At 34.3% G+C, this 12,556-nt stretch overlaps 1 protein-coding gene across 1 annotated transcript in view; it reads left to right on the top strand.

The window, feature by feature from the left end:
* Dnah7 (dynein axonemal heavy chain 7) overlaps positions 1 to 12,556 on the top strand; it is a 282,698-nt gene that overhangs the window by 135,057 nt on the left and 135,085 nt on the right. Inside the window, exons 28-33 of the mRNA XM_026408842.2 lie at positions 688 to 936; positions 3,578 to 3,727; positions 5,723 to 5,905; positions 6,913 to 7,089; positions 9,963 to 10,094; positions 10,460 to 10,684. Coding sequence (XP_026264627.2) covers positions 688 to 936; positions 3,578 to 3,727; positions 5,723 to 5,905; positions 6,913 to 7,089; positions 9,963 to 10,094; positions 10,460 to 10,684 — 1,116 coding nt within the window. The remainder of the gene's footprint in view (positions 1 to 687; positions 937 to 3,577; positions 3,728 to 5,722; positions 5,906 to 6,912; positions 7,090 to 9,962; positions 10,095 to 10,459; positions 10,685 to 12,556) is intronic.

The raw sequence follows: 12,556 nt of genomic DNA, 5'->3' as shown, positions 1-12,556 counted from the left end.
GTGGAGGACACTTCTCAATCTACAACTTCAAGAGAATAAGTGATGCCTACACAATGCATTCTGTAAAATACTTCTGAACTAATATTTATATATATGTATGAGATATGGATTAAAGTTGATTATTTTGACATAACTAGTTGTTCTCATACCCTTTGTTGAAAAGATTCTTCTCTAATGAATTGCCTTTGTATCTTTGTTGGGAGTCAGTTGTTTATGTAAGTGTGAATCTATTTCTGGACTTCTTTTTCCTGTTCTATTGATATATTTATTACTTTTTACCAATATGGCAGTCTTCATAATAAACCTCAAAATCACATAGTATGAATCCTTCAACTTTCTACTTTAAAAACATTGTAAAACTAAATATAAAACCTCGGGCTGGGGTTGTGGCACAGTAATAGGGTGCTTGTTTCACATGTGTTAGGCACTGGGTTCAATTTTCAGCACCACATATAAATAAATGAATAAAATAAAGGTCCATCAACAACTAAATATATATATATATATATATATATAAAACCTCAAGCTATAAAATTTTTAGAAGAAAACACGCAATTTTGAACTATTTTTACTTAAAAGATCTTTTTCCACTAAACTAAATATGTATTATATTCATATTTTAACTAATATTATGTATATTTAATATAAATGTGTAAAATATAAATTTTCCAAATCATCTGTCATCAGGGAATTACTTCAGATTTGTTTCCTGGGGTGAAATTACCAAAACCAGATTATAATGATTTGCTGGCAGCTATTCAAGATAATTGTGCCTCCATGAATTTACAAATGACTGACTTCTTTTCTGAGAAGATTCTGCAAATATATGAAATGATGATTGTACGACATGGTTTTATGATTGTTGGAGAACCATTTGGAGGAAAAACTAGTGCATACCGTGTCTTAGCTGGGGCACTGAATGACATATGTGAGAAGGTATGTGTTATTAATGCATTTATTTACTTATAATAAGCTTAAATCATTTTAAAAACACTCTCCACATACAGCTTAAAATCATGAGGAAAATGAGTCAAAGAGAAAATAAAATTAGAAAAGTAAAGTGAAGCAAGTAGGAAGTTCATCCTATAAAGAGTATGCCACAAATTTGCCTTTTATTTTATTTTATTTTTTATTTTTTTAGTTGTCGACAGACCTTTATTTTATTGATTAATATGTGGTGCTGAGAATCGAACCCAATGCCTCACCCATGCCAAGCAAGTGCACTACTTCTGAGCCCCAGCCCCAGCCCCACAAAATTGCCTTTTAAACTTTTGTTTGTTTTTTAATTGTAAGATAATACATGTTATTTGTAGAAAAGAGTCTAAAAAACAGAAAAATATTTAGGTTTTCCTTTAATTATTTTAAGAGAATTTTTATTTTCTAGAAAGTTAGATTTGTAATGAAAACTTCTGATAGGGCTGCTGGTGAAATTAATTTAACAAAGGGAGTATATATGTGTGTATATATATGACATACACACTTGTGCATACAAAATTCCTATTTTTCAGATTTTTATTATTGTAATGAATAATGTAAATTAATGTACAACTTAATGGATTTCATTGTGACATTTTCATACATGCATATACAATGGCTTTGATCATGTCTACCTTTTCTTCTAACCTTTTTAGCCCCGTCTTTCCCCCTCTCCTCCAGTTCCCTTCCCTAATAATATCTCTCTTTTACATTCAGGTCTTTTGTCTGTTTGTTTCCACATATGAAAGAAAACATGGCACACTTGTCTTTCTGTGTCTGGCTTATTTTGCTTAACATGATATCCTCCATTTCCATCCATTTTCCTGCAAATGACATAATTTACTTCTTCATAGCTAATCCCACATTATATATATATACATATAATATATTTTCTTTAACCATTGATCTATTGATGAGCACATAGGCTGACTCCATATTTTGGCTACTGTAGATAGTGCTATTAAAAAAGGTATAAAGAAGGGTGGACATGATCAAAGCACTATATACTTGTGTATGGAAATATCATAGTGAAACCCATTGATTTGTATAGTTAATACATGTTAATTTAAAATAAGAAGATTATAGAGCTTTCAAATAGTTCTGAATTTAGGAAGTTACATTGTTAAACAATTCCTGGGTACAGAGGAAAAAGCAAAGAACTTGAGCTTGTTCTCTCATTTAAGATTAGTGGGTCTGCATCCTCTTGGTAGTTTCCACAAAATTTGGTAGTTTGTGTCCCAACTTCTGGCTGTATTGGATAAAACTTAACTTGCCATGTTGTCTCATATATAAAAAATTATTGTAAATAAGTGGAGCACAGGGAATTTTAGGATAGTGAAATTATTCTATATAATACTATAATGGTGGCTATAAGACATTATGGTTATATTAAAACCCATAGAATTATACAACACAAAGAATAAATCTTTTTTTTTTTTTTAATTTATGATTTTCTATTTATCTTAATTCATCTATTTTATACAAGTCACTGTTGATTTTTTTTTTTTTTTTTGATGTTGCGGGGGATTGAACCCAGGGCCTTCTGCATGTGAGGCAAGCACTCTACCAACTGAGCTATATTCCCAGCCCCTATACAAGTCACTTTTACCTCTCAGTTTACCCAGTTTATTACTATAAGTTGTTTTTTTTTTTTTTGTTTGTTTGTTTTTTAACAGAGAGTGAGAGAGGAGAGAGAGAGAGAGAGAGAGAGAGAGAGAGAGAGAGAATTTTAATATTTATTTTTTAGTTCTCGGCGGACACAACATCTTTGTTTGTATGTGGTGCTGAGGATCGAACCCGGGCCGCACGCATGCCAGGCGAGTGCGCTACCGCTTGAGCCACATCCCCAGCCCCAAGAATAAATCTTAAAATTAAAGACATTAGTTAATAATGTGTAGAATACTAATGTTGTGTATAAGTAATCAAAACAAAAAAATTTAAAAATGGGATTAATAAAAATAATAATGTGTAAATATAAATTCATGAATTTTAACACTGGACCACACCAATGTAAGATGTTAATAAAAAGAGAAAGTTTTACACACCACAAGAAGTACATATTTCTGTATCTATACATCTTTTTATTTTTTCTCAGACAACAAGAGAGTTTCTCTTTGTAGTAAGAGTCAGCAACTTACAATCCAGGAGCTAAATTCTGCCCTAAGCTTGTTTTTGTAATGTCAATAAACTTGGAGTGGTGTTAATGTTTTTTTTTTTAATCTATTAAGACACACAAAAAAATAAAAAGAAAATATGAAACCTGGAAAGCCTGTAATATTTATTATGTAACTCTTTACAAAAAAAATTACCAACTAACACCTGTTTTGTAGTTTTAGATCTTGTACAACATTTACTAATTTCCTTCTATGTATTTTTGAACTTTTAAATACTATTACAAATGGGACTTAAAATTTTTATATTTCAATAGTTCATTGCCATTATAAAGATAATATAATTGATTTTTATACCTTGACCTTGTTTACTAAAGCCTTGTTAAATTTACTCCTCACCTCTGGTAAGTTTATTTGTAGATTTCTTAGAATTTTTCTATGATTAAGACAGTATTCTTCAAAATAAATAAATATTGATTTTTTGTATTAAGGGGCTAATGGAAGAAAACAAGGTTCAAATTACTGTTTTAAATCCTAAATCTGTCACCATGGGTCAGCTGTATGGACAGTTTGATTTAGTGTCCCATGAGTGGTCTGATGGAATCCTCGCTGTCAGTTTCAGAGCATTTGCTGCTTCACCTGTAAGTACTAACACTTTTGTATGCATATTTTTTAAAGGCCATAATATCTTCTTCTGACTAATTTCTGATTTTTTTCCAGTTATTTCAGACAGTTTCATTTCTAGCTTAAGATACTTAGATATTTATTTAAGATACATTACTATATGGTCTCAGTGTTCCTGTGAAGAACAGTGTCAGCATCTGCAAAAAATGCCAATGCCTTTGTCCTGAGGTGTTAGAGAAGGCAGGAGAAAAACACAGAGTCAAGGTATTTGTAATTCTCTTTCACAAGCTAGATGACCCATCTAGAAAAGTCCACAGACCAGTAAGTGTTAACTTGGTTGCTAGATTTTAGCAGGTTATCTATAGAGTGTAATTATATGAGCACAGCTTGCTAAGGCTGGTGGTAAAGAAAAAGGAATCTAGACTAGGGACATCTATTTATTTACCAAGTCATTGTTTTCTTTACTCTATCATATGTGCTAAATTTGGTGCTTTTTACCATACAAGGATCTGGTGAATTATGCATGCCTCACAAATGGGTGTAATAACAGAAATCTCAGCTCTGCCCTTTTGGCAGAAAGACCTTGGACCTTGAGTAGCATAAGGATTGAATGTCCTGAGGCAGAGATCCTGCTCAGTATTAAGCTTTCCTAGTAATTTCAAAGATAAAAGTGATCATGAAGCACAGGTGTAGCAGGCAGTGGTCTAAGATCATTGATGTCACTTTGTAGGTCCTCTCTTGCCATGGGGAACACCCTCTGGCCCAGAATAGCATGTGGAGTCTCTAAGTAATGTATGCAATTACATTCTTTACACAGAAATAGTCATGAGCTATCTCGATTCAGTTACATTGCATTTTTCAGGAAGCTATGTCCCATATATATTGAGTTTCAGCAAGCTTAAGTAGTTTACCCAAAGTTACACAGCTTCTAAGAAGAAGAATCAAATAAAAAGCAAAGTCTTTCAGATAGTGTGAAGCTCAAGGGGAAGTTTCCCAGACTGAGAGTTAACAGGCATGGGAAACCCACAGCTCAAGAGAAATTTTATTTCAAGGTACGTTATTGACTTTTGCTTCCATCCTGGGACACGGCCAGAACTAACCTTTGAGTATGGGTATTTGAGTTTGAGCCTGAGAAACATCCATTGTCCATTAATCCATTAGATTAATGAGTTAGCCACAGGGTCTGAGAATGTGTCAGGATAGACTCAAATCCTTCATCACTTCAACTTGAACTCAGCATTTGCTGAAGGCAAACCAAGACATCATGTGCATACACCAAGAGGCAGCATTATAGAATCTGGGAAGGAGAATCTGTCTTTGCACTCTCTAGCTAATGCCTGGATACTCTTTCATATTTATTGAGCATTTATTATATTCTGGACAATGTATCAATATTTTTATATTTATTAAATGACTGTTGGACTTTGAATGTTATATTGATTTTAATACCTTATCCTATATGAGAAAGTTTACCTCAAGAGGCTTTTGGATATATGTGTATATGTCTGAATTCATTCAAGAGAGAGAGAAAAAAGTTTGGCTTAGCAACAAAAGTAATTAGTCTATATGAAGTTATGTTAGTAGAATTCATGCTAAAAGCAAAAGCAATCTGTAAGTTTCTAAGAACTGACATATCTGAATGAAAATTCTGTTTTCCCTGGCAAGTACATTTTTTTCTTCTAATATTTTCTAAGGCATATATACATATATGTGTTTAAATATTTTTATATGTGTATGTATGTGTTTGAGTTCAGAAACATTGAAGAGATTGAATCTTATGAAAAAATGTTATATTCCTGTGTTGTTCATGACATAGGCTTCTTCATTTATGTATGTATAGAATACACACACACACACACACACACACACACATTGTGCACTTTTCAAAGGGCACCTTTATATTTTCAGGGTAAAATTAATTCTTTGAGTTTTATTTTTGAAATTTGAAGTAGCATTATTGAATTATTCCTTTATTAAATTTTTGCCTTTTATTCCCTATGTATATACAATAGACTCCAGATAGAAAATGGTTAATTTTTGATGGACCAGTAGATGCAGTATGGATTGAGAATATGAACACTGTGCTGGATGACAACAAAAAGTTATGTCTGATGAGTGGGGAGATTATTCAAATGTCACCACAAATGAATCTTATTTTTGAACCCATGGATTTAGAAGTTGCTTCTCCTGCCACTGTAAGTTCTCAATTTTCAAATCTGCTTATAAGTTGCAAAATGTTATGTTTTGTTTATGTAGTAGCTTTGACTTTAAATGAAAGATATTAGAATTTATTCTAAGAGTGATCTGTAATTCTTTTTTGCCCTCAGTCCTGGGGTTGTCCCAAGGCCTCATATATGCTAGGCAAGTATTCTACCACGGAGAGCTACATCCCAGCCCTTTTTAAAATTTTATTTTGAGACAGAGTCTTTCTAAGTTTCCCAGTCTGACTTTGAACTTGGAATCCTCATACATCAGTCCCCCGAGTAGCTGTGATTGTAGGCCTGTGCTACCTTACCTGGCTTTGATCTCTGATACTCAAAAAAATAGTCATATTTGTTGACATACCTTGACAAATGTAATGGTTAAGATGTTTTCCTCTTTTGTTGGAAATCATTTGGTAAATTATACATGAAAATTAAGGTCATGAATTATAAAAAATAAAAATAAGCCCCTATTCCCCCCAAGACTTTCTGAATGTTAAAGAAACAGATGAACAACTTATAGAAGCCATACCTGGAGACCAGATTTCATGCTGGGATCCCTGGTTAAACTCACCTGACCTTTGTCTTACACAGTAATCAGGTGAAGTATGTTTTCTTTGATTGCCATGAGTTTGGTGATCAGCAAGAGCAGCTACCCCTTTAGCTGGTCCATTGTATAATATGTCAGGAATTGCTTGGGGCAAAATAATGAGTGATAAGAACAACCTGAGGAAACAATGAGCCAAGAAAACCTGCATGTGTGAGAAAGTGCTTACCTGTTTGTGATTACCCGTCTCCTATGTCAATTGCAACTAAATCAGCCTCCCCTGATGATTTTGTGTGTGTCATCTCCTAATCTGCTAGCTTATCTTAAAGTTCTTTGTCTTTAACCACTTTGCCTCTCAACTAATTGGCTTCTGTCATACCACAGCATACCTGTACATGGTAATGATATTTCTTTAGTAAGCATTGCCTTGATGGTAAACAATTTATTTTTCCAGGTTTCCAGATGTGGTATGATTTACATGGAGCCTCACATACTAGGTTGGAGACCATTGATGTTGTCTTGGCTGAATCTTTTACCTGAGACAGTCAGTCCTATTGAGAAGGAATTTATAACAGGCTTATTTGACAGAATGGTACCTATTTCTGTTGAATTTATTAGAAAGCATACAAAGGTAAGAAAAATGGGAATTTTAAAATTAAAAAGTAAATAGAAAATTCGTGTTAGTTAAATATTTCAATTTTTAAAAAAATCTTGGTAATACAATTATATTTACTGAGAAAATAATCAAGTGACAAATACTATGTTACATACAACTATTAAGAAGACAAAATGCCCTTATGGAGCTTATGACCTAGCAAGAGGAGGACATGTTAAACAAACATTTATTTCAAGTATGATCATTATTTTACATAATCACTTTCAGGAGTTAATGAATTATTATTTTCTACATATGTCATAATTATGTAGTTGATGTGCAAAGGAGCCAAAAACATGACTAAAATCATACTCAATTTTTTAATGTAAAAACCACTCTAATATTTCAATTTTAATGGGTTATTAACCAGTTGATAAAAAATATATCTTAACTAGTTTGACTAAACCATTTTTATGATCAAAATTAAAAAAACTTTAACTCTTAACTATTCTTCAAAACCATTTTAAATGAAACCATCTTAGATTCAAGACAGTATAATTGATGCTTGTCTTTTCTTTTTTTAAAAAACAAAACAAAAAAACAACAACCTCAAAGGTTCACATAAACCTGTCTGGATAAAAAGAGTCCAAAATGTTCTCTCTTATTTCTGATTGGATGTTGTACAATTTCCACTTTTATAAACTTTATTTTCAAAACTTCTCAAAATAAGCCAATTCCTGGTGGAAGGATTGTAAAGAGGTCCTAAAGTGGGTGAATCCATTTTTTTTTCCTTCAGTATACCCTAACGGGAAGGGTGGGAAGGGAGAAAGAGCAGATGGGAGAAAAAGGACAAAGAGGAAGGGAATCTGCTGCCTAAGGGTTGTAGCACCATCTAGGCTCCCAAACTCTCTCCAGTTGGAAATTATAAATTATGCTTACTTTCTGCTTTGAGAGTTATTGATCATGGGAGTTATTAATCAAAAGTCTTTTAGAAAAACTTTGGCTCTGTAACAAATATAGGAAAATAGGGCTTTTTAGACCAGGACAAAAGAAAAGACCACTGACTCCAATTAAAATCAAATTAAAGCAAGCTTATTATTTCAACCGGCCAGGCTGCCTCTCCCACCAAAAACTGAGGGAACAAGACAGCACTGCATCTTTCTTGCAGCCCAACTTTATAGCCCAGAAAGTTACACAGGTGGGTTACAGACAACAAAACTCTGATGAGCATAACACAAAGGCTAGTTTACATTTTGCTGGCCCCGACATCAGAATTTATGAAGGTCATTAGAGCCTCAGAGAGGGTCATTATCTGGCCAGGGAAGGCCAAGATTTATGAGGTGTCACTAAAGTTTTAGAGAGGGCTGCTATCTGTCAGGGAAAGCCAGGCATGGGTGAGTTCAAGGCACGGGCAGGCATTCCAAGCAAGTTCAGAATTTGCAGTCATTTGTAGTAAAGCCAAAATTCTATTTTCATGGCTTTGTGGCGAGATGGCTCCCAATTTTAAGAGAAAATCAGGCTGATGTTTCTTCTGCCATTGGGAGAGATAATAAAAAACCTCAGCAGGCAGAAGTTGGGCTCAATGTACAGATTTGTAGACGGGAGTTTAAAGCCATTTTACCTAAAGGGAAAATCTAGGAGGGAAATAGAAGAAAGCAAAAGATAGAATCTGAGGTGCACAAGTGACTTAGACAAAGAGAGGGAAGAGAGAAGAACAATTTAGGAAGGAGGTAGTCAGTACTGTGAGGTACTACTAGGAAGCCAGTGAAGGTAGGATAGGGACTCGTGTCTTTTGGTTTGGAGATTGAGAACATGGAGGAAACTTGGCAAGAGTCCATGAGGGTAGGGAGAGACAGGGCAGTTTAGAGTAGAACCTAGAAGATAAATGTGGCTACAAAATGGGTGTAGTCTGCTTTGGGCCATAAGTTTGGCTATATACAAAATATTGGAGATATGATGTAATTATGTTACGAAAACATCTAACCATGTTTGCATTGAGGGTCACAATAAAACAAGTAGCAGGACTTTTTTTTCCCTAGTGCTGCCAGAGTATTCAGATATTACAAATAAGTGAAACTGGAATTATGAATGCCCATTATTTACTTGGTAGTAATATGTAGTAATATATAACTATAATTTTATTGTTGCATTAGTTAACAGTCCCATCTTTAGCCAGAGACTCAGCCACCATCTCTGCCGAATAGGAAGCCAACAGCTTCTAATCTTCCAAGAGCTGATTTCAGAGAATTTTTTTATGGTAACCATAAAGTAATGCAACTCTAAAGGCCGGAAGAGAATTGGGAGGGAAGCCAACAAATATTTATTGAGAACTTGCTGTACACCAAATGGTTCTAGGAGCTGTGCATGTTATTGCAATTACTATAAATTGTCCTGGTGAGCTACCAAACAGTAATATGCATGGCATTTATGGCACTCCAGCAGAGTTTTTGTAGACTCTGAGATTTGAAAATGAATTTCATATGGTTGAGTTTACTTAACTACTGTTGTGGCTTATAAATATATTCCAAAGTTGGTTTTATTTATTTAACATTGCAGATATAGAAATTAATTGCCTTCTCTGAAAGATACATTTTAGCATCTGACTTAAAAAATTAATAAAGCATAAAATCTGTCTTTGATTTAAAGTAATTAAACAGGTACCAGTACATTTCTTTAAATATGAGAACTGATGTAAGAGAGGTTAAAAAGCACTAACTACCTAAAGGTGAGATTTTCCGCTGCCACGCTCTCCTGTAGGCATGAATTAGTGTGTGCCTCAATTTCCAATCATAAGACAAAGGTTATAATAGTACTATGGCTGTTAGAATTAAATAAATTCAACAAAAATTAGCCAATGCTATTTTATCTGGTTTTAATTGTTTGAAAGACTCCTTTTTCTGACTTTTCAGGAATTATCTCCTACTTCAGATGCAAACTTGGTCAGATCCTTAATGAATCTAATAGACTGTTTCATGGGTGATTTTGCTGATGAAGCCAAAGTAAAAAGTAGAAATGATAGAGAAACTTACTCTTTGCTTGAGGTAAGATCTGGCAATAGAAAAATATCTTCAGCTTTCTCCAAACTTCCTAAATAACAAGACTCATGATAGCTTATATGTTTGAAATAAATTTTAATTGAAGGATAGTTTTCCAAGAGAAACAATCTGTGCATACACCAGGGGCAGGTGAGTAGGTTTCATTATGGCTAAAATTTGTACTTTGCATTGTATTATGTATAAGAATTATAAGACATGCAGTAAGAAAAAGCTCACTTACTACAACATCCTTAGATGACCTGCTATTTTTAATCACCTCATGGATCTCCTCTCAGAGATATTAACCTGACTACAAGGATACATTGAAGTTACTCTTTAATTGCACTTTGTCTTCTTTCTTTCCAATGCAGGGAATTTTTCTGTTTTCATTGATCTGGTCTGTTGGTGCTTCTTGTTCGGATAATGATCGGTTGAAATTTGATAATATTCTTCGAGAACTAATGCAAGGTCCAATTTCAGAGCTAACTCAAACTAAGTTTAAATTACTGAGTGGTATTGAACAAACTTCCTCCAAGGCACTAACTGTCCCATTTCCTGAAAAAGAAACAATTTATGATTACCGATTTATCACCGAGGTAAGAGTTTTGAAGCAAGATTTGCAATTGCCAATCTGGCCATGTCTCCGTTGAGACACAGCATATAATGACTCTAGGCCATTTCTTCCTCTCTGTTTACTTTCACAGTGTGGAGAAGAGGAAGCTATGCTGGCTCTGAAGTCAAGCATATCTGGGTTTGAGTCCAAATAAAGTCACTTTCTTTCTGTGTAGCCTTGGGATAGTTAATTTTCTTGAATGTAGTTATTCCCAATGATTAAAGGTGATAATAATAACACCTGATGGGTCAGTGGTACTCGTTAAATAGAAATATGCATTATGATTATCTAACCCTGCACCAGACACTTACTATTCAAGGACACCTCTTAGAGATTCATGTGTGTTAGAATATTACAGGCACTAAGCCCTGTAAGAATGCGGCTGGTTAAATGTAAATTTAACACTACCCAAATGAACTATGCAATAAAACTTGGGTAGTAAAACTCCCACAAATACTGTGCTGAGGACAAAGTTTAGTATTTAAAATGTATATATTAAATATATACACATTTAAGTAAAATTGAAATCACACAGTTTTCTTTTCTATTTAATAAGGAAAACACCTTGCCCTCTCAATAACATTTCTCCAGTGAACTTGCTTTCTAAAACCACCCTGCAGTCCACCAATGAACGGACCTCCATCTATTCCAATTCTTTGGCCATTGGGCTGTTTTTCTTGTTTTTAGTGTCTTTTATAAGTACTGCTTTGTTGAACATTTTTTGATAAAGTCATGGTTTACATCTGATTATTTCCTTAAGATGAATCTCTAGAAAAGGCATTTGAATTTTATGGCTTTTGAAATGTATTGCCCTGCTCACCTCCGAAGTAATTCTTCACCCTGTTCAGCACAGATACTATCTTTTTTACTGAATTTATTTCAAGTTACTAATAATGTCCATTTTCAGGATACTTAACAGTTTTTTATGCTTTCCTCATTTTTTTTCTATATTGCTTTCTAGCACCATGGTAAAATAGGAAGAATGGGATTATTTTGAAAGTTCTACCAATGAGGGAACTGAGGTTCAGAGATCTTAAGTCATTATTCCAGGATCACGTAATTGCTAATTGACTATGTCGTCTGAGTTTTCTAATTCTTAAGTCTTCCTTTACCATTTGGTGTCAAAACACACGTTTGAAAAGGTTATCTAAAATACGGGAAAGGCATTATTTATCAATTCTAGAAGCAATTGCAATACAGTTTTCAGACTGATATGAATTTGGTGCCTTGATACACAGCTTTGTGCCAGAAAATAATGCACAATTCTGCCCTCAGTAGTTCATAACTCTTTGGAAGGGAGACGTGTCACATTCTAGGCTGGAGGAATGCCCTATGTGAAAGCCCAGTGGTGGGGGCACTTGTGGGACTAGCAGGCCCATTAAGGAAGTCTTGTTGTAGGATATTTGATGATGTAGACAAAGGATGGTCTGAATTCTTATGTGCTTTTAATGACTAGAAATTGAGATTTTTTTTTCATATTAAGAATGGAGAAAGGGCCCAGCACAGTAGCACATGCCTGTGATCCCAGCAACTTGGGATGCTTAGGCAGGAGGATCTCAAATTCAAAGCCAGTCTTAGCAACTCAGTGAGGCCCTAAGCAACTTAGTAAGACCGCATCGTAAAATAAAAAGAGCGGGGCATGTGGCTCAGTGATTAAGTTCCTATGGGTTCAATCCTAAATACCCTCCAAAAAAGAAAAAAAAAAAGAATGTAGAAAGGGATGTAGCTCAATGGTAGGGTGCTTACCTAGCATGTGCAAGGTACTGGGTTCCATCCCCAGTACCACCAAAAAGAAAAAAGAATGGAGGGGGCAGTAGTATGGAAAAATAACATATTTTTGAAACTTTTTTTTTTT

This window comes from Urocitellus parryii, chromosome 1, assembly GCF_045843805.1.
Source record: "Urocitellus parryii isolate mUroPar1 chromosome 1, mUroPar1.hap1, whole genome shotgun sequence".
NCBI lineage: Eukaryota > Metazoa > Chordata > Mammalia > Rodentia > Sciuridae > Urocitellus > Urocitellus parryii.
This window is presented reverse-complemented; position numbering and strand designations above follow the sequence as displayed.